Source organism: Porites lutea, chromosome 3, assembly GCF_958299795.1.
Source record: "Porites lutea chromosome 3, jaPorLute2.1, whole genome shotgun sequence".
In the NCBI taxonomy this organism is placed as follows: domain Eukaryota; kingdom Metazoa; phylum Cnidaria; class Anthozoa; order Scleractinia; family Poritidae; genus Porites; species Porites lutea.
In genome coordinates, this window is record NC_133203.1 from 8,900,646 (window position 1) to 8,925,572 (window position 24,927).

The 24,927-nt window shown below is 39.3% G+C and overlaps 1 protein-coding gene across 2 annotated transcripts; it reads left to right on the forward strand.

Moving 5' to 3' along the window:
* The first annotated feature begins 703 nt into the window (after positions 1-703).
* On the forward strand, positions 704-23,322 carry LOC140929344 (uncharacterized). Of its 2 annotated transcripts, none has more exons than XM_073379144.1 (14): positions 704-981; positions 6,111-6,227; positions 7,549-7,671; positions 8,569-8,681; positions 8,949-9,016; positions 13,221-13,384; positions 14,530-14,655; positions 14,815-14,949; positions 16,129-16,260; positions 16,360-16,429; positions 16,919-16,995; positions 18,003-18,096; positions 20,421-20,733; positions 21,413-21,471. In XM_073379144.1, exons 1-14 carry the CDS (start codon positions 825-827, stop codon positions 21,449-21,451), a joined length of 1,728 nt encoding a protein of 575 aa, XP_073235245.1. In that variant the 5' UTR covers positions 704-824; the 3' UTR covers positions 21,452-21,471. The 2 variants fall into 2 exon arrangements, with proteins under 2 accessions (XP_073235245.1, XP_073235244.1); XM_073379143.1 differs by lacking the exon at positions 21,413-21,471 and adding an exon at positions 22,445-23,322 and having other exon boundaries at positions 707-981.
* The last annotated feature ends 1,605 nt before the right edge of the window (positions 23,323-24,927 follow it).

A 24,927-nucleotide genomic window follows, 5' to 3' on the forward strand; every position in this document is an offset into this window, starting at 1 on the left:
CCAGCAGCGTTGCAGCCTTCACATCGCCCAGTGTTTCGCCAAGTTTCTCGGCCTCCACCTCTGCTAGCGTGTCAGCCAGTGTGTCGACCAGTGCTTCGGTCTCGACATCGCCCAGTGTGTCGCCAAGTGTCTCGTCGTCCATCTTTGCCAGCCTGTCAGCCAGTGTGTCCACCAGCGTTTCAGCCTCCACATCGCTCAGTGTTTCGCTAAGTTTCTCGGCCTCCACCTCTGCTAGCGTGTCAGCCAGTGTGTCGACCAGTGCTTCGGTCTCGACATCTCCCAGTATGTCGCCAAGTGTCTCGTCCTCCATCTCTGCCAGCGTTTCAGCCAGTGTATGGACCAGCGTTTCAGTGTCCACATCGCCCAGTGTTTCGCCAAGTTTCTCGGCCTCCACCTCTGCTGGCGTGTCAGCCAGTGTGTCGACCAGTGCTTCGGTCTCGACATCGCCCAGTGTGTCGCCAAGTGTCTCGGCCTCCATCTCTGCCAGCGTTTCAGCCAGTGTATGGACCAGCGTTTCAGTCTCCACATCGCCCAGTGTTTCGTTAAGTTTCTCGGCCTCCACCTCTGCTAGCGTGTCAGGCAGTTTTTCCACCAGTGCTTCGGTCTTTACATCGCCTATCCTTTCGCCAAGTGTCTCGGCTTCCACCTCTGCTAGCTTGTCAGCCAGTGTGTCCACCAGCGTCTTAGCCTCCACATCGCCCAGTGTTTCGTTAAGTGTCTCGGCCTCCACCTTTGCTATCGTTTCAGCCAATGTCTCGACCAGTGCTTCGGTCTTCACATCGCCCAGTGTGTCACCTAGTATCTTAGCCTCCACGTCTGCTATCATGTCAGCCATTGTCTCGACCAGTGCATTGGCCACCTCTTCCCCCGGTTTTTCGCCAAGTGTCTCTTCTAGTTTTATTTCCTTTGGTACTTTGTTTAATCTTCCTACGGTGGCCATATTCCCTTCAAGTTCTTTGCATTTAAGTTCATCATCTGTTGGTAAGTGTTTAGTTTGTAATGTGACGTTGTGTTGTTAAACATAAGCTATGTCATTTTAAATTCTTGGATGATTGGAGATTCTTTAGGTTTTTTCATAATGATAACGTAAATTTTAATGTGAGGTTTGGGGTTAGGTGTGATATTTTTGTCGTTCGTGAGGAAAAAATAAACAAAAAAGAAGGATTCTACCGGGAAAACGGTTTTTTTGAATAAGTGATTTTTTTTAGTTTTGGTCGTAAAACAACTAAGGAACGAAGGGACTCTATTGGACTGCAATTGGCTAGACCTTTGTGTGGCTCGGATGGCCACGTAAAATGGTGGTCCCTTCTTCAGAAGATATAGTGTCTTCAAATAGTACTTTCGTGCTGAATACATTGACACTCTAATAAGGTGCATTTGGTTTTTCGTTTTTACTTTAACGTTGCAGTTGCCTTGAAGTGGCTGCTGTTTCTTGCAGTTTACGCTTCGATGTGCTATACGAGCGCAGAAAATGTACTTGTTTGTATTAAACATAGGCAGGAGTAAGAGGGCTCAATAGAGATATGAATTAATGAATACTTGTCTGTATAAAAGGGTTGTGTTCGTGTAGACCCTACGGCAGGGAGGGGGGCTGTACAGTACCGGAAATGATCCCCAACCGCAAATGATCCCGAGACCGCAAATGATCCCCAAAATGGACCGCAAATGATCCTCGACCGCAAGTGATCCCTAAAGTCGACCGCAAATGATCCCGTGAAAACTTGAGGAATGGAATGGATTTTATGGGACTGATTACAAAAAAGGACTTATAATAAAAAAGAAACCTTTTTCTCTCGCCTTTTAAAGAAAAAGGGAAGGAGGACGCTACATCTCAGGTCAATTTATACAAGGCGAAAAAAAAATGGAATAAATCTGAAAAGGAATGGTATTAACCGTATACTTCTTCCTTTGTCGATTGCTTCAATTTTCTTTCAAGAATGTTTCGTCTTTTGAAAAATTTTAGACAGGCAGGACGTTACGCAGAAAAAACTCTATTATTTTAACGCCTAGAAGCTCAACTTTTCTACTGAGGAATACAAAGCCGGGCACCCTCTACATAACAAGAGCTTTATTGACTTTACTGATCTTTTTGAAAGCGTGAAATTAATCAGCCAGAATATTTCGTTTTGATTTTTCTCTGAAGTGTTAATTTTACGTGATAAACAGCAAGACATTTGTTCGTAACTTAGGTGCCCGTTACGAAACAAGACATGATTTAACATAAACAAAAGTGAAAATGTCCCCGAACTTATCAATGTCCACAGGTTTCGGTTTATTTCGAAATAGCAACTTTCTTACATCTCATGAACGTGTTGTGAATAGTTATATTAGCGTTTTTATGTATATTCATTTGTTGTGCTTTGCTGAAGACAGTTACCAGGAATCTAAACCTGGTAATGAGAAACGCCAGGTAAGCGGTAGTTACTGCGTGACAAAACATCGTAGGAAACCGTCACATTCACGGACTAAAAGAAAACCGCTTATGATCATTCGGATCCAGGAGGCACTTTGGAGAAAGTTAAACAACCTAAAACCCTTATTTAGCGGCAATGAAGAGCACTGCATTTCAAAAGAGGTCAAAGGAAATGCCCTTGCATCAAAGGGCAAATCATGCCGACCAGAAACAACAATAACCGCAGAAAATGCGTGTCATGATCTCTCAGTATGAAATAAGCGGCAAAAATCACATTCGCTCAGTCAAAACGTTTTCTTCAGAGGTATAATCTACCCGCCAGACCCGGAAAAAAGTCATTGGAATAAGCAGCATTTTAGCATGAGGTAAAAGTCGTGTGTTGCCTACCGACTTCGTTTTTACTCTTGAATGATTTTTTTTTCATTTAGTTTTTATTCATATATTTATTTGAGAAGAAAAATTTAGCTTTTAATCTGACTTATTGTAAAAATAATAAAATCGACACGATGATCCGCTATCTTGAGTCCACGTCATTCCTATTTTTCTTTCGGGATCATTTGCGGTCGACTTTGGGGATCACTTGGGGTCGAGGATCATTTGCGGTCCATTTTGGGGATCATTTGCGGTCTCGGGATCATTTGCGGTTGGGGATCATTTGCGGTACTGTACAGGGCTCTGTAGAGGAGAGAAATGGAATCCTAGAAATGCACGTAGCGTTTCTATTGGCGTTAAGGAATTAGTTTGGAGGCAACCAATGGAGTTAAGTAAAAATCTTGAAGTTTCTTGATTTTAAATCACGACCAAAACTTTCAAAATTTTATTTTAAAGCTTTGCTTTTACTTTTATCACGTTTTTGGTCAGGTTCTAGAAGACTGGCCAAAATTTTGACAGGTGAATAAAAGTTTCACCAACCAGGTTTCTTTTACGGTTCATTCGTTTAAAGCATACGCATGAAGCAGCATTTGCCCGTTGGTCGTTTTTTGAAGTTCATAATTTGTAAAGAAAAATATATCAATAGGGAAGTGCGTGGCAATGCGCGTACGGTAAAAATTGACCCACTTGACTTCTCAGTGTTTACACTTACCATAAAAGAGTACTGCCAAGCAAAAACATTACTTCCAATGCAGTTTATTGTAAGAGGTTACACGAGAGCCCTTCAACCACAGACTTACAACACCTTTATTGAAAACGACGTGTAGCACTAGAAAGTGCTGCTCAATAGCCTTAAGTGGACTCGAGGAAACTGCGGAAATCGATTCTACAGCTTTCACAGCTTTTTTAAATCTAAGTTACATCATTCTTTATCTTTTCGTTATATTTGGAGCTGTGCCAGGATTGTCTAGTTTATTTTGTTAATGTTTGTTAAATTTTGCTATGTTTGTTGGGATACTCCCTTATATAAGCTATATAGCCTAATGGATAGGTGCCGCCACAAGGGGTAGGGTTTTTGGGCCTTTTTGGTCTGGAATTGGGGATGGTTTTCGAGGGAACTACAGGAACGTATAAACGTAGTTATCGTTTCAATTCCAAATGAATAAGAACGAAATAGAAATATGCGAATTCGAAATGCATTTGAAGAATTTTTTCGTTTGCGCTCTAATCTGAGTAATGATGACAATTTCTGCCCAAAGGCCAGGCCCTAGTTGTTCAAAAGGTGGATAACGCTATCCGCTGGATAAATCTCCATCCACTGGATAGAGCGGTTTTCATTTGAGTGTCGAAAAGTAATTGGTTTTGCACTTTCTACATGATGCGATTGGCTTAAAAGATTCGCGCCACCTTTTCATCCAATCAGAAGTAAAACCAAAGCCAATTGTGACGCGCTCGCATGCATTTTCCCGCGCTTTGCGTCAGCCACATGTAATTACTTCGAGTTTTGATTGGTTCAATGTATTGTCTGTGTCCTATGTGATTGGCCAGAGTAATTACTTTGGTTTTGGTTTTACGACACTCAAACGAAAACCACTCTAGCGCAATTAGTTTCTTCAATATTTATCCTCTGGATAGTGATTTATCCGCTGGATAGCGCTATCCAACTTTTGAACAACCCGGGCCAGGGGCCCGTTTCTCGAAAGGTCCCGATAATTAACGGGCCCGGTAAGCTGTCTCCGTTTACATTGGAGATCGAGGTTTCAATAGTTTTGCATCTAACATGATAAAACTGTCAGTTAATGAAACAAAATGGAGTAGTTTGCTAGCCAGGACCTGCGATTTTATTCTTTATATTTCGATTTGAATATTTGATTTCGGGCCCGTAAAGTTACCGGGACTTTCGAGAAACGGGCCCCTGGTCTGAAAACGGGTACGGATTTTAGAGGTCTTGTCTGAAAACGGGTGTGGAAAATAGCATTTTTTGGTCTGAAATATTGTCAGGATTTGAAGAACCTGGCGGCACACTCCCACCAAGAATTCCCAGGAGCTCCCCCCCCGGGTTGCTATGGAACTTGAGAAATTACTGATGAATGGCAAAATTACAGCTTCGTGTGAAATAAGTGTCACCCGAACATTACATCAAACGTTACAAGCAACAAAAATGAACTTTGAAATACTGATAGGCTAACACTTTTTCAAAACCCACAATAGCATTCGTTTAAATCTTATTTTTATGTTCCAAATCTTATTTTTATGTTCATTCATTTATTTTGCCATTAACCAGAAATAAAACGACAGTATACAGAAATACATTAAAAATAATATACAATATTCCAACTAAATTATTTACAAGATCAAATGTGGTAAAGGCAAGGAAGCCTATATAGTAGCCGAGGGCTTAAAAACTATAGGCTTCATGGAACTATAGGGTAAACCATACAAGGTAAGGATACTGAATGGAAATTTGGATTAATTTCAAAAATAATAATAATAAAAAAGAGAAAAGAAGAGAAAAAAGAAAAGGAAAAGGTGTGTAGCTCAACAAAGAGTCAATTTAACTAAGAAAGAAGGAATTTTTTAAGTCTTTTGCCAAACAAACTGATACTTTCACTGTTTTGAATTTCCCGACTTAGCGAGTTGAAAAACGTAGGACCTTGAAACCGAATTGAGAATTTTCGAAAATTAGTTCGACAATGAGGTATATAGAAAAGTCTGGAATTTCTTGTATTATAAGAATGTATCTGGCTGGCAAGAGTAAACATATCACGAAAATACTAGACTTATAAATAATACCTATTGGTTTTGATATTTTTCTAGAAACGCTAAGAATGTGAGGCTTCTATGACAAATGCTCATCGAGGATAACACCTAAAAATACTGTTTCTTTCACACGTTCAATAACATTGTTGTCAATTTGAATAGATATATCAAGTGTTTGCCTCCTTTGGCGTGGTCTAAAAACCATAAAATTTGTTTATTTAAAGTTAATGGACAGTTTATTTGCTCGACACCATTGGGTTAATTTAAGCATTTCAGAATTCAAGATTTCAGGAAGCAAGTTAAAATCTTTGTGGGAGAAAAATATGTTTGTCTCATCAGCAAAAAGAATAAAGTCCACGACCTTTGACACGTTACACAGATCATTTATATAGAGTAGAAAGAGCAGGGGACGTAGTATAGAGCCCTGAGGCACCCCACAGAGTTGAGTTTCACTCAGTTTGGTGGCGGATCCTACCCTTTAAATTTTGATTAATTTCGTGACGCAGCTCCTTTAAAATACCTCCATTTTTGAAGCAGCTGCGCACACGCTCTTTCTCTTTTTCAGGGGTGAATCATTGTCTTTCCAACCCTTGTGATGAGAATGCGGTGTGTGAAAATACTGCAGAGTCATATATATGCGTGTGCAAGAATGGATTCACTGGCAACGGGCAATCTTGTCAAGGTTCGTAAGGCTTTATCTGTGGTTATAAATCCAACGCAATCCCAATTTCGCTCTTCGTAATTAATTTGTGCGCTGTTGTCTGCGTGTGGAGGCGTGTGTAACCGAGTGGTTAACACCTCAACTCCCGATCTGGAGGTCCAGGGTTCACTAGCCTCACCCGTCACGTTGTTTCCTTAGACAAGGAACTTTACTCCACTTTGTCTATCTTCACCCAGGTGTATAAATGGGTACCGACGTCATACTGCTGGGGGGGGGGGGGTAACCCAGCGATGCACTAGCACCCCGTCCAGGGGGGAGAAGCAAAACTTCAAGGCATGCTACATGTTAAGGAAACCGGGTTAAGCTCCGGCCATTTTGCTGTTTGCGTAGCTCACTCTTTCATTCTTGGCTTGGATTTCCTTGTTCCATGTAAACAAAGTACTTGCATGGCTGCGTTTTAAAACGATATACGTCCTTTCTGAAAATTACTGACAAATTTCCTTCCAACTATAAGTTAGCCCAGTGGATTTTGAGACGCAAATTTCCCTCCAAGTGAGGCCAAGCCGATTTTGAAACGCAATTTACCCTCCGTATATAAGCCCCTCCAAAAATAAGCCCCTCAAAAGGGGCCTTTGAAGAATATAAGTCCCGGGGCTTATGTTTGGAATTTTACGGTTTACTACACAAAAAATAAATGGTGTCATGTCATTTTTATCAAAAACAATAATTGGCACCGTTTTAGTTTAGTTTATTTTCTCCGCATTTGTTAAGTTTAGAAATTGGCAATTTCATGCTGACGTTTGCCGTTTGCCTTAATCCTCAATCTAAATCCTTTCTATTGTTTCCTAACCTTCGTTCCGATTGTACGACCTAGCACGCGATATTGGGGTACCCTTGTTACAAATACCACACCTCTATTAAGAGAGCTCATAACTTCATTGGTAAAGTAACTACGCCATTCTCTTAAAACTAGAAGAAGTGCTGAGGATCTTAGCTTCTTTTATTGTGTTATAACCAACAGTCTACAATCTAGTCATCTGTTAATACTCGTTCAGGTCCTCTTGTAAGGACAGAAGACAGTAATTATCAACGATAACTGCGTGTTTTCGTTTTCATTATGCTTTCTTCGTTCTTGTACGACGTGTAGGCGTTTGTCGTAAAATGTAGGAAGGAAGCCCTTTACGTGAAGTACTGGTAGACCTATCTAGCCAATAAAAAGGGAAGGATAACTTGGTAAAGTAGCGAAGCGTCAAAGAAACTTATTTCCAAGAGATCTCCTCCAATCTATAACCTAGTGTATGATTGACTAACAATTAAGCTAGTATGGGGGTTTCACTTTTAGAAATCAACGAGTGTGATTCTTCGCCATGTCGGGAAGATCAAGTATGTGAAGACTTGGTTGATTCTTATCAGTGTCGCTGCAGACCTGGGGAGTTTGAGAAGGAAAATGGTGGTTTCTGTCAGCGTAAGTATTTTATACAGTTCCAGTGTTCTTACACAATATAATTACATAAAAGGGCGATTTCAGAACCCCCTTATTAGAGAACTTTAAATTTGAGGACGAGAACTACAACGACTACGAGATTTAACTTGAGGTTTTTGTGCGTGTTCTCAAAAAAGACACCTCGGAAAGCTTCATTTTACTTTTTTTCACCAGAAGAGTTTGTACAGTTATTCATACTGAAGAAGGTTAAGCCCTCTCCCGATAGCAAAATGATAAAACTCCTTACATTTGATAACTTGTTCCCGCCACTGCGACATTCTTGCTAAAATTCGTAGTAGAATGACGGCGGCTATCAGGTTTTCTCGCCAAAATAACGCTGGTTCACGCGCGATCAATACTCAGTATTGAGAAAATCTCGTACTCGTAGTCGTCCTCGTCTCAGAATCTAAAGCTTTCTACTATGGACGCATAATTATTTACTTAGGCAAAACTACCAATCGCAATCACTTGTTCCTTCCCATCGATTCTTGCGTTACGACTGTTGGGGCCTGGTTTTGAAAACGAAATATCTTAGTCTAACCTGAGAAAGCAGCCGACATTTCTCGACGCTGCCAATGATGGTTTTCCCGCGAAGTGACGTCTGAGAAGCTAGTGCAGAGCTTCATACTGATGACGTGTCGCTACCCAGATCTGGGTTGAGCCTCTGATTGGTTGAAGCACATTTCCCACGAGGCACGACCAATCAAAACCACTTCTAGATCTGAGTAGGGATACGTCATCGGTATGGAATTTCTGCGCTCGTTCCTTGGACGTCATTTCGTGGGAAATTCCGAAATGCCGGCTGTTTTTGCAGGCAAGTTTTAGTACTACAACGAGTCTTTGCGTTTTGAACACTGCTGTATGTATTTTTTTTGACAGCGGCGGATGCTTTTGAAGGCCAAGTGAGAGTAATAAATAAAAACTACACTGCATCGTTGTCAGACAATACCTCCCCGGAGTACCAACTGTTAGCCAATGAAACCTGCTCTGAGGTAAGAAATTAGGTCCTACATTTGAAACTGTGTCAAACATCACCCTCCTCACTGTGTTTTTTATACCTTAACCTGCACATTTGAGGTTGGAAAAGGCATTGTCATCTAGTCCCCCAACCCAACAACTCATACGTTTCTGCCAGCTTTCGTTTTGAATCTAAAACTATTGTCGGACAGTTGCATTTCGGAAATCTTTGAATACAAGGTCACACTCCCAGCGGATATCAATAGGGAATACTTACACGTAAGTTGTTTTTGTAATTACAGGTTGATAAAGTCTATAGAACATCTGACCTGGCTCCAGTTTACCTAGGATGTGAAGTCGTGGGTTTTAGGTACAAACACGTTTTTTTATCTTACATCTTACCTTTTACGACTAACCCTATTTTCTGCGTGTTTTGTGATTATATTTGGAGATGAGTATTTTTGTCTCAATTTTTTAATGAACTGGATAGTGCTACTCTTCCCGAGGTTTCCATACCCCGCTAACTCAAACTCGAGTTAGCGAGGTGAATCGTTATTGAACCTTTAAGGTGAGTTATTTGGTACAAATAGTTAACAATTAATGAATGAGGCTGAGTATCTTATGAAGAATTATGGAGATCAAGGAGGGTGTTATCGGCCAGGCGGATAACACCCTCTGAGATCTCCGTAATTCTTCATATGATACGAAAGCCGAATTCAATAATTGTTTTATTATTCATTCAAAATAATTCCAATTTTTTTTTTTTGTATTTTATTTGTTTATTTTCTTTTTACAGGTATAGTACAAACAACATACAGATCGAAACATACAAACACTACAAAATTTACAACAACTACCTTAATTACAAAAAACAAAAAAAGAAAATAGAATAAATAAATAAACAGCTACGCTGCACTACACTACAAGGCTTACATAACTTATTCGACTTGAACTTAAAATACAGAGTAATACAGGGAGTATTAGAAAAACGAAGTTTGGATAACAGCTACTGTTGTATTAATGGGAATAACGGCTTCCATTTTTTATCATGGAAATGGATTTTGTTGTTTCTTTTCGCGATAAAACGTTCGGTTTGAAACGTTTTTTTAAATTTATCGACTAACAGACTTACACATAAACAGCCCTTATTTAACTTACAGCGGTAAATAAAATATTTGCTTTCAAGAATGATGTAATTGACTAGAATGCTTATATTATCTGTATCTAAGATCCCAAAAAGGACATTCATGATATCAAACCTAATAGTTATATTAAAAGAATCAAGTACAGACTTTAAATCATTCCAAAACATGCTTACTTTTGTACAATGGAAAAAGAGATGTTCTATGGTCTCCAACTCCTTTTCACAAAAATCGCACAAGGGAGAATCTACTTTTTTGAACTTAAACAGCATCTTGTTCGTGTATAAGATCCTGTTTAATATCTTATATTGGAATTCTCTTAATTTAGTATCCAATGTTGTTTTGAAGGGCAGTAGATATATCTTTTCCCAGTCCAACTGAAATGTGTGTGTGCTGAAAGCTTCGTTATATTTCTTTTGCGCTGTTGGTATACTGGATATCTTAGAAACAAAACTGTCATATAATGACTTTGATTTAAGATTTTGGAAATTGACTTTTTTCCCTTCAATACGTAACTTGAAATCAGTTTGGATTAGATCATGAGTTTTTGAAGAGATAGAGTTTTTATTTGTTTTTAATATTTTGCGCCATTCTTCAGGAAAAGCATTGAAGAGACTGAAAAGTAGAAAATGTTCAACTGGTGAGAGAGTTGAATATAATGGTTCCTTGTTCGACTTGAAACCTCCCCACGTGTCGTAGAGGTCTCCAATTTTTACAATTCCAAGATCAATCAGCCTACTGTTATAGACTGACTTTGATTCAATGCAAATGAACTGGTTGTTCCATATGACCTGATTTGCTATTTCAGAGGATGAGGAGGGGTTGTCTTCATTTAAAAGGGTCCACGCCACAATGCATTCTTTGTAAAATTCTGGAAGAGTTACCGGTAGTTTAGTGTAGTTAAAATTGCAATGAAACAAGAATTTTCCCCCTACTTTCTTAAGACAAAAATCCAGAAAAAACTTCCAGCCAGCGGGGTCAATGGAGAGATATCTCTTAATACAAATTATTCTTTGGGCAGAGATCATTGACTCAATGTTGGGCATTTTCAAGCCTCCTTTATCAATAGGGTTAATAAAAGCTCTGCGCTTTACTTTATCTTTTCCCTTCCAAACAAAGGAATATAGCAAAGTATTTATTTTTTTGATAAACTCTTCTTTATTTGAAATGAGAACAACCCTGTATAAAATATTTGGTATGGCGAAAGACTTGATCACTTGAATTTTTCCAAGTAGTGTAAGACCTCTCCAGCTCCAGCCCTTCAGCAATCCTCTCAGAGATTTCTCGATTGATTCAAAGTTAAGCTTATAAAACAGTGCGTGATTAAAGGTGAAATGAACCCCTAGGATCTTTATGGCCTTACTTATTTCATTAACACCTAGTTCTGAGCTGTTTACTTCCATATTTCCTAGTAGAAGAATTTCCGTTTTGTCGTGATTGACCTTCAATCCGGAGTATGTACTAAACAGATCGATAGTATCAAAAAGGGTGCGATGCGAAAATTTGTCCCTAACAAATGATGTCATATCATCAGCGAATGTAACTAATTTGATTTCGGAACCACCCACCTCAATACCCTTAATTTGATCGTTATTACGTATGGATAATGCCAATAATTTAAGTACTATTATGAAAAGAGATGGCGAGAGTGGGTCGCCCTGGCGAACACCCCGTTTAACATTGAAAGAAGGGGTGGAAAAACCATTATTGAAAACAAAACTTGATATATTATTATAAAACGTCTTGATCCACCCCAAGAAGGATTCTCCAAAGCCAAAGAACTCTAGCGATTTGTGGAGGAAGTTCCAATTTAGAGAATCGAAGGCTTTCTCAAAATCAATTGCGGTCATTATACCTTGGTAGTCTCGCATTTTAGTAAAATTCCAACACATCGGTTATCGTACGAGTTGCATCAAAAATTGTTCGTCCTTTTACAAAGGCATTCTGGTCATAATGGATAATATGTGGTAGGACATTTTCTAGCCTTTTAGCGATAGCTTTTGAGCCAATTTTAACATCAACATTTACCAGAGAAATTGGTCTCCAGTTTTTTATCCATCTCCTATCTTTGTCCTTTTTCTCAATGAAAGTTATTACGGCTTGCTTTTGCGAATGTGATAATTCACCATGAAAATACGCATAATTTAATGAGTCCACTAGAAATATTCCGATAATTCCTATTTTAAAAACAAAGCTAAAACATGCTTTCCTCCATCGATGTTAAGTTCACCTTCGATAGTGCACGTTTAAGGTTGTTCAGCTCCGCAAATATTCTCCAAATAGCAGGTGTCGCCCTTCGAGTTGTGTTCTTGCCATGTTTTTAGCTATAATTTCCCCTAGTTCTTACTCTTGAAACGAGTGAAATGTCCGCCATTTTTTGTCTTCACAACCAAAACAACTCAACCTCATCCCCACGTCTTCTCGGTTAACGGTTCATTAATCTGCAAGAACGCTGCATTTTTGACGTCATTTCCTCGCTAAACATAAAATTCTTCCAAATTTGGTCATCAGTAACTGGTTATGGTGAATTATGCGCGTGCTTTTAGCCAATCAGAATCGCTGAAATATTTTGAAAGAATAATAATTTGTTTTATAAGGCACTGTTGATACGAAAGTCACTGTTTATAAATTTGCCCCATTGAAAAATATAATAGCGTGTGAATTTTCCATAAGGGTGTCCAACAATGGCTTATGTCTGACTCGACTAACCTTTTTTAAACAGAGTTGAAATCATCATGGTAAGAATTACTAAAAATTGAATTTTTGGCAAAGTAAGATAAGTTTGAGTTACTGAAACGTAGCCGAGGGTGCGCTGTGGTGAGAGCACTTGCCTACAACCAACGTGCTGGCGTCAACGCCATGTGGGTTTAGTTTTCTGTGGGTTCTCTCCCTTGTTCCGAGAGGTTTTTCTCTGGGAACTCTGGAGCGCTTACCATTTGTATGGAAAACCCGAAAATTCCGGTGGCAATTTTCCGGGAAAAAAGTAACACCTTTCGAGGTATTACCTTTTTCCCGTTCTTACCGAAATGACCGAAATCTTCTGTATTATTTGTTTGGATTACCAGTGCCAGGCTTCATGTCGAAGGAAAGTGAAAAATTTACCGGTATTTTGTAAATGGTACAACTCAATCCCGTTTCTGCTTTCGGTGCCAGAAAAATACCAGTACCATATGACGGAAATTTTTCACCGAAATGTCCGTACAAATGGGAAGCGCCCCTGGTGTACCCCTCTCCTCAAGGACCGCACATCCAAATTCTGGAACCGCCAGGGATGCATTTAAACGAGTTATTTAGAGCTCCTTAGTGCTTCGTGGGACAACAAATGGGGCCAAACCCAGGGAAAATCTGGTGTTGTCTGAATAAGCTAGGAGTTCGAATTTAGATGAGGGAATCTGCCTTGTGACTGAATTTTTTTTTCAAATTTCTCCATAGGAATGGTAGTGTGATTGTCGACTTTGTTGTCCACTTCAACACGACTGGCAATGCAACGTTACTGACTAAAGCTGATGATGTACTGAAACAGAGTGTGAATCAATCCAACAATGGATCAAGCTTTGCCGGTTTAGATGTTGATCCTAATCAAGCTTTCCTCGTAGGTAAGAGAGTTGCTGAGTGTTTCATTAATGGATGGGTGGTCGCGGGTATAATATTATATAAGCAGAGCCAAGTGAAGCAAGCTTAAGGCAGAGGTCACAAATGTCATTTGTAGAATCAAAAACCAAGGAAACAATAGCAAAAGGGAAGGGCTTGTTCATCTGCCTGACAAAACAGCAGACATTTCGCGACGTCACCACTGGTTTCCTCGAGAATTGACGTCTGAGAAACGAGCGCAAAAATTCCATACTGATGACGTGTCACTACCTATTTTAATAACTGCCAGTGTTAGAGGGGGGTGGGGGAGGGGCGGGGGTTTGGCGGTGAGGGGTGTCTCCCACATGAAAGTCACGAGGATGCTTTTCTCGAAGCTTATGGGTGTGAACTGCAGTTTTGGGTCTCAGGACAGAAAGCTGACATTTTTATGCATATAGATCTCGCGTTGGGTGGTATACAAAAAATATTATCACATTCCGTCATACTGTTTTAAAGACAGCATTTAATTTCAATACCTTTCAGGTAATCTACAGCTGTCAATCGGTTTCGGAAATAGCTTGCGTGGTAGGCGTTTAAAAGAGAAGGGGAGGGGGTGTTCGGACCGCGAGAGCGCGAGGTTCGTTTTCTCCTCCTTGCGCGCCCGAATCCCCTCAACTGTTCCCACACAGGCTATTTCGGAAATTGTTTGCGTGTTTAGTATAGTCTTGTCCCTTTAAGGGGTCAAATGGACGCTGAACAGGCCTATATAGGTCTCGTTTAGGGGTTCAATTTTGACTTTTTTCAAGAAGCATCCCCGTCCTCTCTCATACGACAGCCAACCCCCCCCCCCCCTCCCCCCGCATTCCGTGGTTACCCTGTTTTAGTATCGTTGCTTTTTAGGATTAAATAAACCCTGAAAGAGACCGAGATTGATCTCGTTTAAGGATTTAATTTTAAATCTCCGATAAGCGTCCCCGTCTCGTTCATACGAGAGTCTCTCCCGGAGCTAGTTCGTGGTTACCCGGCCTCGAGACTCTGAAACTAACGAGCTGGTTATGAAATGTAAAGATGCAAAGGCGAGTAACTTACTAACATTTCGTTTGTGTGACATCTCGAACGATAATATTTCAAGTTCTACGGAAGTATTTTTTTAATCCATTTTTCTTTCCAGATCGTGATGAATGTCAAAATTCCGCCAACAATGATTGCGACCAGAATGCTATATGTAACAACACAATTGGATCATTTGAGTGCTTTTGTAAGAAAGGCTTTACAGGAAATGGAAAAACTTGTTCAGGTAACGAAAATTAAATATTGAATTATTAAAAACTGCGCCTCGTTTAGTTGCTTAAGTTCAAGTTAGTGTCTCTTTTGGGATTCATTGCCACGGTAGTTTTGCAATAATTTCTTAGAATTGCGCTTGATTAAAAATGATAAAAATCTTCCTCATTTGCAGACATAGACGAATGCAAGAATTCTTCGTTGTACAACTGTAATCTCACGGCACCTGGAGTCACTTGTCAAAACACACCTGGAGGATTCCAATGCGCTTGTAGGGCCGGCTACGCCGGCAATGGAGTCACTTGCAATGGTACATACACATTGATATCTTTTAAAGGGGCTTTCTAGCAAGGTCAAATCTGTGCTTAAGCCATTAACAGACCCTATTCACAGTACCCGGCATCTCTGCATGTGCTTTAGAATCGATGGGAATAAGGCAATGTCACGTGGTATTTCAGGGGGCAAACAAGTGATAAAATTTGCCAATACGTGTAATCGCGGTCGTTTTTGCTTATTTTATCAAAACGAGACGACGATTTAACAAACATGCAATATGTAAAGTACGAGTAAAGACAAGTTTTAAGACAGTATTCGCTTCGCTATGAGGACATCCACGGCCGTTGACTGCATCCAAAGAAGTTACAATGATCATTTTCACCCATTAATTGCCATCATCATCTCTAAGATGAAAAGTTCTTCATTTTCGTTTGTCCAAAATGAATAAAATTCGACCGCGATTTCTTGCTTTGGCAAATTCTATCACTTGTTTTCCTCATGAGAAACCACGTGACGTTGCTTTTATCCCATCATTCCTTTAGCGCGTGCAAAGATGGCGGGTATCGTGAACGAGGTCTATTAGTGCCTTTAACTACACACAAAATGCTCCTGTAGATTTATGAAAAGAATATCAAACAAAATATTTTTTTTTTTGGGGGGGGGGGGACACCAACCTTAATAATTTTTTGGTGATTTGTGCAGGCATGGCACTAACAATTTTTTTCAAGTTTCAATCCATGTCATCCTTGGCATCCGTAGCGACAGACGACAGAAAACAGTACCACTGTCTAAATATAGGTCTTCAAGAGCAAAACTACACCATTAATTTTGGAATTCGATAGACGCGAAAACACGTTTTAAGAAAACAATAGCGTTACATAACCCAGTGCAAGTCTTTGGTATAAAGATATTTTCTGATCGAATTTTATTTAGCCTGAGAAAACAGCCAACACTTGGAGACGCTACCACTGGTTTCCCCGCCAAATGACGCCTGAGAAACGAGCGCAGAAATTCTATACTGAGGACGCGTCACTTCCCACATCTGGGTAGTGCTTCTGATTGGTCGTGCCGCGTGGGAAATTTGTTTCAACCAATTAGAAGCGCGTCATCAGTACGGAATTTCTTCGCACGTTTCTAGTAACGTCGCCAAATGTAAGCTGTTTCCTCAGGCCCAATTTTATTGTGATTTAAATTCATTTGTTTGTTACCATAGTAACCAATCACTGTTTGGCGGGAACACACAACTGTCACCCGAATGCCACTTGTACGTCGTTTCCAGGACCAACTTTCAAGTGCGCATGTAACGAGGAAAGGCGTTACTATGGCAATGGCACCCATTGTTTTGGTGAGTGCTGGCTTTTAAAACTCATTTCCTTTCTGTTTGGCTTCTTGTCTTTCTTCCAATTTGCGTTCTGTATATTAACTATTGATATCGTATTTACAGTTGGCTGTCCTGTAAATCATTGCGAAAATGGTGGAACTTGTATAATATCTGAAGTTGGAAACATCTGCAAGTAAGAAAATTTTATTTAAAACATTTAATATCTTATAATTTTATAATCTTTGATTTTGTTGATGAAATCTTAAAGTGTGACCATTCAAAAGAAATCTGGTGATCAGTAATTTCCAGGGGTGCTTTTTATTACGCTGTTGGAGGTAGTTCTACCTTTTAAGTCTGTGGATGAAATCCTAAAGGGTGACCATTTAAATAAAAGGTACTTAGCAGCACTGAATTGATTAAGTATTCTCTTTTATTAGAAATTTAAAATGTCAAGTAAAACTCCTTGGTTATGTTTATCATAATATTTTTTAACTGTAACCCATATGTAAGAACCTGCTTAATCTTACTCGGCGTCCAGGTTTTCAAACCACTAGGTTGTTACATGCGTGTTTTCACTGAATCTTTTTTTTAAGTGTTCTATAACTAATAAAATTTCGCTTAAAGTTTGGTGATTTTTTACCTGTAACATGCTAGTGACGTTTTCTCTTTCGCTCTTCTGCAGGTGTCCAATTGGTTTTTATGGTGATCAATGTGAAATCGGGAGTGAACCCACAAGCGTTGCTAGGGCCGAGGGCTTAGGTATAGTGTTTGCTTAATATTATTGAACTGTCGCCAACAACTTAAAATAGGGACCTTAAGCAACGACGACGATAACGGCAGTGAAAACGTCGCTAAAAAATGAATTTGCGTCTTTTCAAACTTATACACGTCTAGTTGAACCCGCTCAATATGTCAAATGTAGGCGACTTTTCCTGGAGTTGGATTCTTAAGGGCTTTATCCATGTTCAAATGGAGAAGGGAAAATTTGTTGTGGTATATTCACGTCCTCCATGAAACGTCGCATATGGAGGTTTTACGTCGTAGTCGTGCAGTGGACGTCAAAGAAATGTACTAAAAAGCGTGATGCACGTGCGGAGCAGTTGTTTTGCTCATAAAACCAATTGTTTTTTGACGTTGCTGTTGTTGTCGTCGTCGTCGTTGCTTAAGGTTCCTATTACTGAACTGTCGCCAACAGCTTAAAATATATAGATGTGAACTGGACTGGTTTTTATCTGTTAAAAGCCCCAAGATCCGCATATGGATTCTCCTCATTGATATCCATACATCTCCTTTAAGAATAATTTGAAAGAATTTAATAGAAGAGCGAAACCTTTTCCCTTTGCTGATCATTTTCTTATTCTCATAACCTTTTCTCTGGATTATATATTGATATCGTTAGGAAAAAATTGATGTTGGTCACTCTTCGGGCTTAAAGGGGTAATTTTGGTTTGCAATATGCGCCTTTTCAATACGAGCCTTAGTTCAGTGGCGATATTATTATACTCAACAGTATTTTGCGATGCCTTTTTGTTGGTTCTGTCCAGCTGTACTTGATAATTGTATATTCATCGAAGACATCTTAATTCAGTGCGCACAGATTATCATAATCATGAGGTCATTTTTGCAGGCCCTTGTGATTTAAGTCTCTTTTGCAACACTTCGAATTCAAAACTGAGTTCAAAACATGGCAATCAACAAACCAATATGTTCTGTAAGCTTGACTTGGGAGTTAATGTTCTTACCGCGTTTTTGTTTGCTTCTTGCAGAGACGTGGTTCATTGTCGCGGTTGCTCTAGCCTCGGCATTAGGGGCTCTACTGTTATTTCTTTGTATTTTCTGCATTTGCATTTGTAGAAGGAGGTAGGTTAACTTTATTTTTATTATCATCATCATCATCATCATCATCATCATCGTCATCGTTATCATCATCATCGTCATCATCATTATCATTTTACCTCATATATAAGATAGCTTGAATACTGACATAGACCTGCTACACCAACGCACACACTAAATTGGCAATAAGGAAACATAGTCTTTTCTCAGCACATTTCCTGCCATCAAAATGGCGACAGGAAGGAATCCCTGGACAAAGGTATTGAAATACTGGTTAAGAAAAAATAGGAAAAAAATTTTGGATTAGCAGTTTCATAGAACGAGAAAATGTAAACGGTTCCCTGTCGCTGAAAATATCATTTGGGGTATTTTGTGAGTACTGAATGAAATACAGTGAAACCTCTGTTAAGCGGACCCCCAATAAAGCGGACACTAACCCGGGTCCCGAAATAAACGTCTTATATTTTCCTTTATAATGAACCCCTATTCAGCTGACACCTCTTTAAAGCGGACGCGGACAATAAAGTAAATTGTACTTGGCGAACTTCTATTGTTAATAAACTCTATTAAGCGGACACCGGACTAAATTGACAATAGTAGTATTGGATTACGTCCTTGAAATACGTACTGTAGTCGATTAATAAAGAAAAATCAATATATTTAGACCAAGAGTCTTGCAAAAAAAGTACAGCACAGCTTCCTTAGCTTCCTTAACAACATGGAACTTTATCACAGTACAGTGTAGCCGTTGAAAGTTAATGGTTAACAAACACTGCGCAATTTTTACAAACCTCTACTAAGCTCTATTTAGCCGACACTTGGGGAGGTCCCGAAGGTGTCCGATTAATAGAGGTTTCACTGTATGACCAAAGCCCTATTTTTAATTTTTAATTTTTTAAAAGCCTTTGGAAGAAGGTTGACTCTAGCAAGCCAGCTTTACCACCACTGATCTGTTCTGATGTTTTCGCGTCAAGCCTCAGTCGTCAAAACCACACCCTTTTTATGCCCTTGTTAACGATGATATCATTTTACCACTACTTCCAGGATGCTTCGAGATTGTGTCCGCTTTTGCAAATTATGACTTCTTTCGTTTAAACCTCAGTAGGATAGTTAAAATTAAATGAGAAAGGAAAATCTAAATTAATTGTTATAGTCGTAGTAACATGATGTTATCGTAAAAAAGGCCAATTACCAACATCTTTCCAAGGAAGAGTACGGACCCTAAACACTAGAACAGATGAACATACTTGCAAATAAGCTCCGCTCCTACCCGTCCCCTGACCCAACGTTTACACTTACTTCGCACTTTGGGCAAAAAGTGGGAGGGGTAGCTGAGCAGTTCTCCAGAATCTTATAGGACGTTTTCACTCACCTGGCCCGCGGCTATGCAAACGTCTTGGAACAAAAGCAAGTTTTTACATAAGAAAAGTGTTCAATCCTCACAGGATTGGTTTGGGACACCAACATGGCCGTCGTTTCATCAGTCGGTGCACCAATAGGGACCTTAAACAACGACCACGGCGACGTAAACAGGAACAGCAACAAAGCAATAGCTTTAGATTGGCAAAACAACAACTTTGCACGTGCATCACCCTTTTTTGTACATTTCTTTGCCGTCACTGCACGACTACGACGTTCTGAACGACGTGAACATGCCTAATTCCACGTTTTGTGCAGGACGTGAACACAAGTTAACGACTTTCTTTTTCTTTTCCTGAACCTCGATACAGTCTTTTAGAATTTAATTCCAGAAAAAATTGCCAGCATTTGACGAACTGAACGAGATGGAATAAGCGCGATAAAGTTTGAAGCAGCGCAATTGTACCTTTCAAGTTACGTTTTCGTGGCCATCGCGGTCGTTGTTGCTTAAACTCCCTAATATGGCGGACTTGACGTCTTGTGAAAACAACCTATAGAGCGATTTTCGTATGACCTTGAAGTGAAAGCGTGCGAACAAAACAGAAACAACAAACGAACGGAAATAGAGCGATTTGATTGGTTTATCGAATGCATACAAACGAGCGTGGCTTTTGGTTGGTTAAGCAAACGCTCGACTGAAGAAACTTCATGCCCGAGAACTTTCTAGGAATCAATCGATACTTCGCTTTGACGTTATACTGCGACACTATTGGCCAATCGAACAATGCCTTTTCCATATTAGGGTTTTCTTTGGCGGCGAAGAGTCCGTGTTTTGATCTTTTCATCCATTGGTTGATAAAAGAAATAACGAACACTTACCGAAGCCATTTTTCAAGGTCATACGAAAATCGCTTTATTGATTTTTTTCTTTTGTTTTGCTATTTTCTTCTTTTTTACTCATATCTCATATTTTTTATCTTATCCTTAAGGCGGCGCAAACGTAACAAAAATGCCCTGCCTCCGATTACACCTCGAAGGTACCGTCCTGCCAGAAAATCAGGCGTTGTCCATCTTGAAACCATTGATGAAGACTTCACTGTACCTCAAAGAAGACTAAGAGCCACCCCTCCTACTACTGATTCATTCCGTGAGGTATCCAGGGGCCTTGGCGTTGCTAGCCGAGCCATGTATCAGCTATCTAGAGTTGGTCAAGGGTCCCAGCTCGAACAGGCCAGAAGAGCCCGCTACAATATGGAACCAAGTCTTGAGTATTTGGAATTTGATGACTGGATGGAAAGTATAGTAAGTGACTAGCAAAAAATAACCTTAACTATTGTTTTTAACTCCATGGTGCTGATTATATTCTTTACTTGCCAAAGAGTATCCTTTACCAGCTGAATAAAAAAATTCAAGTTGCAATAATACAAATAAACAACATTACGATATTCTAATATAAATTCTGACCACATGTTTACTGGCACCCGAGGGGAGGGGAGAGGGGGTAGGGGAAGGCAGCGAACACGTAATGATAAAAGAGGGGGGCGGGGGGGGGGGCGGCGGTCTCCAAAAAATCTTTTTTCGGGCCTTCGGGGCCTCAGTATGGTCTAAAAATAAGGGGGAACTCGGGCCCCCTGGACCCCTCCCCTGGATCCGCCACTGATAATAATAATGATAATAATAATTATTAAAAAGTCTTAAATCCACAAAAATCTTGATCGTTGATAAATTTTCAATATAATAGGACGCGAGAAAATTTTCAAACATGTACTGACATTAACTTCGCACTCCATAGTAAAAAGGAATTGGAATTTAGGTAATTCATTTCTGACAACTTGACGTCAACATTACTTTCTAACAAGGAGGTTTTGTTAAACTTTGTCCTACTGTTGTTAATTACTAATGAAACTAAACAGAGTTCACAGAACCATTGTAAAGGATCACATTCTATTGCTTTTCTTCCCTCTTGCTTTTACTAATACAGAAGACTTGGGAAAACTTGGAAACGTCTAGTGATAGCTAAATTTTCCACATAACTTGAAGTGAGTTATAAAATGTAACACCTTTGCTAACGTCCATTTCGACAACATAAAAATAAGTGTAAATATATATTTACATGGCGTTTTTCTTCAATTTAAACTTGATTAAGTGTAGAATAAGTACATAAAGTGATAAATGCTTATCTCTCTGTCATTTGATAAATAACGCGTCCTAAATCGGATAAGTTATTTCATGGAGCTTATAATTATAGCAAAAATTCAACTTACAACTACAAACTTATCTGCTATGGTCCCTAGCTCTGTTTCTCTCTTATCAAGCTTGGTGGTGTTTTTTTTTTTTTAACTCAACGCTCGTTATGGGCAAAAATCTCTAAAAGTAAATCGAAGCGGGCAGGGCGGTCAACAGTCGCAGGTAACAAAATACTCTGTTACCCTCTGTCGTCATAGATTTGCAGTAGGGAGCTTAGCAACGACGAGGGCGACGTCAACGAAAACGGCAAAAAAACAATAGGTGTAGATTGGCAAAACAACGACTTTGCACGTGCATCACGCTTTTTTGTCCATTTCGTTGATATCGTTGCACGACTACAACGTCAAAGTGCCTAATTTCACGTTTTTTCGAGGACGGGACCATAAGACAGCTTTTTTTTCTTTTCCTGAACTTTGATACAGTCCTTTAGAATTTAACTCCAAAACAATTTGCCAACATTTGACGAAATCAACTAGATAGAATAAGCGTCATAAAGTTGAAAGCAGCCAGCTTCACTATTAAGTGCTGTTTTCGCACCCGTCGCCATCGTCGGATCTTGAGTCTGTAATGTTGCCCATTTCAAAACTTTTGGCGGGAAACAGGTTTATTGTTAGATGCACGTCATGTGACCTTATAGTAACCGATGAAAATGCGCGTTATTAGGAAAATGTCAGCTATAAAACAATCTGGGTATTTTGTGTTTACAAGACGACTTAATTAGCTCTGTTTCACTGACTGAAAAAAATATTCCTTTTATTATTTTCAGGACCAATGGAATGACTTACCGGCTGGTACCGGAGGAGCAGCGGCTAATGATTATTTCCATTACTAACGCGCATGATATATTTTGGCTCAAGCAAACAAAAATAATAATAGATTGGTTCATTATTATATGTTATCTAACTATAAGTGTAGTCTTCGAATAGTGCGTAAGATCCCTTATTAGATAAGGAATTATTCTTAGATCGGCTCGTAAGATTGTTCACAGAAAAAACAGAATAGAAAAACTATTTTTTTTATTTAAAAAAATAGCAACGTATAGACACCGACTCGAAACAGACTCTAGACTCTTTCAAGATTGGCAACTGAAGATAAGAATCTGTTTGAATTCTGTCAGTTTCACGCGGGTCTGTGAAATAACTTATGTAGTTCAGAGCCTTTGTATCAAAGTTAGAAATGTATTTCGTTTCCGAGTTAATCATGACAAGCACGCGTTAAAATTGTAGGTAAAATTTCAAGCAACTTAACTAACGTCGTCAGGATTGCTTGGAAACTAAGTCAATGCTCAAGTGCGAATATAAAGAACCAAGAAATGCTTGTCCTTTTCTAAAGGGAGATTATTTTTATAATAATAAATCGAAAATTTAGATAATTGAACAAAGAACGTTGCTATGTTAATAATGCCTCTGATGCAAGATTACAATTTGCGGTTTACTAATAGCTAAAACAGAGTTTTATAGCAAATTCTATAATGGGCAGTAAGCGTATTAGAAATAAGTCAACATTGATGAAGAACTCAGAGCGAGATATTATTATATTGTTAGCAGCAGAAGAGTATTTTTGTTAATTATATTTCGTGTGCTATTTAAGAGACGTGACTGTTTCCATTATAGAAATATGAACATTTTGCAATTAAAAGCGTCATTATCCTCATTTTGAGACTGACTTTCATTGATGATAGCCTCTATATTTGGACTGGGTATTTTGCGAGTTATGACGTTGCGAGTTGCTCGTTACGGGTTGCGATTCGCGAGTTGCTAGTTACGAGTTGCGAGTGGTGAGTTGCTAGTTGCGAGTTACGAGTTGCTAGTTACGAGGTGCAAGAAATGGAAAGTTGACAAGCTGCAGTCTGTCCTTTTAGTCAATTTAAAGGGTCAAGTAGTTACATCCGTTTCGAAAATTTATTGCTTCGTAAAAGGTACATCTAGCTTGTGACTAGAAAAATAAGGCGCTGTCCAACGATCGCGCACTTGGCTCGACAAGCTAAAAAGTTTTTAAAAAACCAGTCGCTTTCTCTAGTTGGGCGTCAAGCGCAGGACGTTCAGCATTCTCGCGAATGCTGACTTTGCGTAAAATCCAGTGACCGGTAAGGGATCGAACGCCTGGGTACTAAACGGAATGTACCCAAAAATGTAAATAATCGTTTTTATTATTCATTCAAAATATTTCGCCGATTCTGATTGGCTAAAAGCAACCAACTAGTTACTGATGACCAAATTTGGAACAATTTTGTGTTTAACGAGGAAATGACGTCAGAAATGCAGCCCGCTACAGGGTAGGGCACCGTTACCGAAAAGACCTGGGGACGAGGTTGAGTTGTTTTGGTTGTGAAAAAAAAATGGCGGACATTTCATTCGTTTCAAGAGTAAGAACTACAGCTGGAACTAGACGAAATAATAGCTAAAAACATGCCAAAAACAGCAAGAAGACAACTCGGAGGGCGACATCTACTATTTGGAAAATATTTGCGGAGCTGGACAAACCTAAACGCACGCTATCGAAGATGAACTTAACATTGATGCAGGTAAGCATGTTTTAGCTATGTTTTTAAACTAGGAATTATTTTGAATGAATAATAAAGCAATTAATGAATTCGGCTTTCGTAGGATGTGAAGAATTAAGCAGATCTCGGAGGGTGTTATTCACGTCGGCCTTCGGCCTCAGTGGATAACACTCTCCTCCATCTGCTTAATTCTTCATATCCTACTCAGTCTCATTCATTAACTGCTAAATATTACCCTAGCGTTTATTTTCTTTTGCTAAATACCCTCAGATATACGCTCTTCCATGAGCGCCTGCTACATTTTTTGCCGGCCGAGTGCGCCACCGTTATAATTAGCACTGATTTACTGTGTGATATTGTGTGTTACGACTCTTTGGTCTCTTTGGGCATGATCTCAACCAAACTGTTATGATTGGAATCCCATTATTCCATATTTGATAAGAACGACTGAATCAACGCACTGCACTTCACTTAGCGTTTAGCAAAAGAAAAACCCATATCGGTCATATTAAAAACATTGAAGCAATAGGGCCAGTCTCACTAGGAGAGATCAGAGTGTCGTAAAAAATCCGCGAAATTTTCCGTAGGTGCTCGCTACTTTATAAAGTGTCTCAGCAGCGGCTGTGTTGGAGGATTAAAATACATGTAATAAATAAAATTTGTAAATATTAAAAAATGAATTTACAAAAAAAAGGAGCGATTTTCAACCTCAATAGGAAAAAAAAACACTCTAACAATCTGCGTGT

Coding starts and splice junctions, on each gene's coding strand:
- LOC140929344 (XM_073379143.1), top strand. CDS start 825: ATGTCAGCCATTGTCTCGACCAGTGCATTGGCCACCTCTTCCCCCGGT. Junction 8,682..8,948: donor CCAATGAAACCTGCTCTGAG/GTAAGAAATTAG, acceptor TTGTAATTACAG/GTTGATAAAGTCTATAGAAC. Junction 9,017..13,220: donor TGTGAAGTCGTGGGTTTTAG/GTACAAACACGT, acceptor ATTTCTCCATAG/GAATGGTAGTGTGATTGTCG.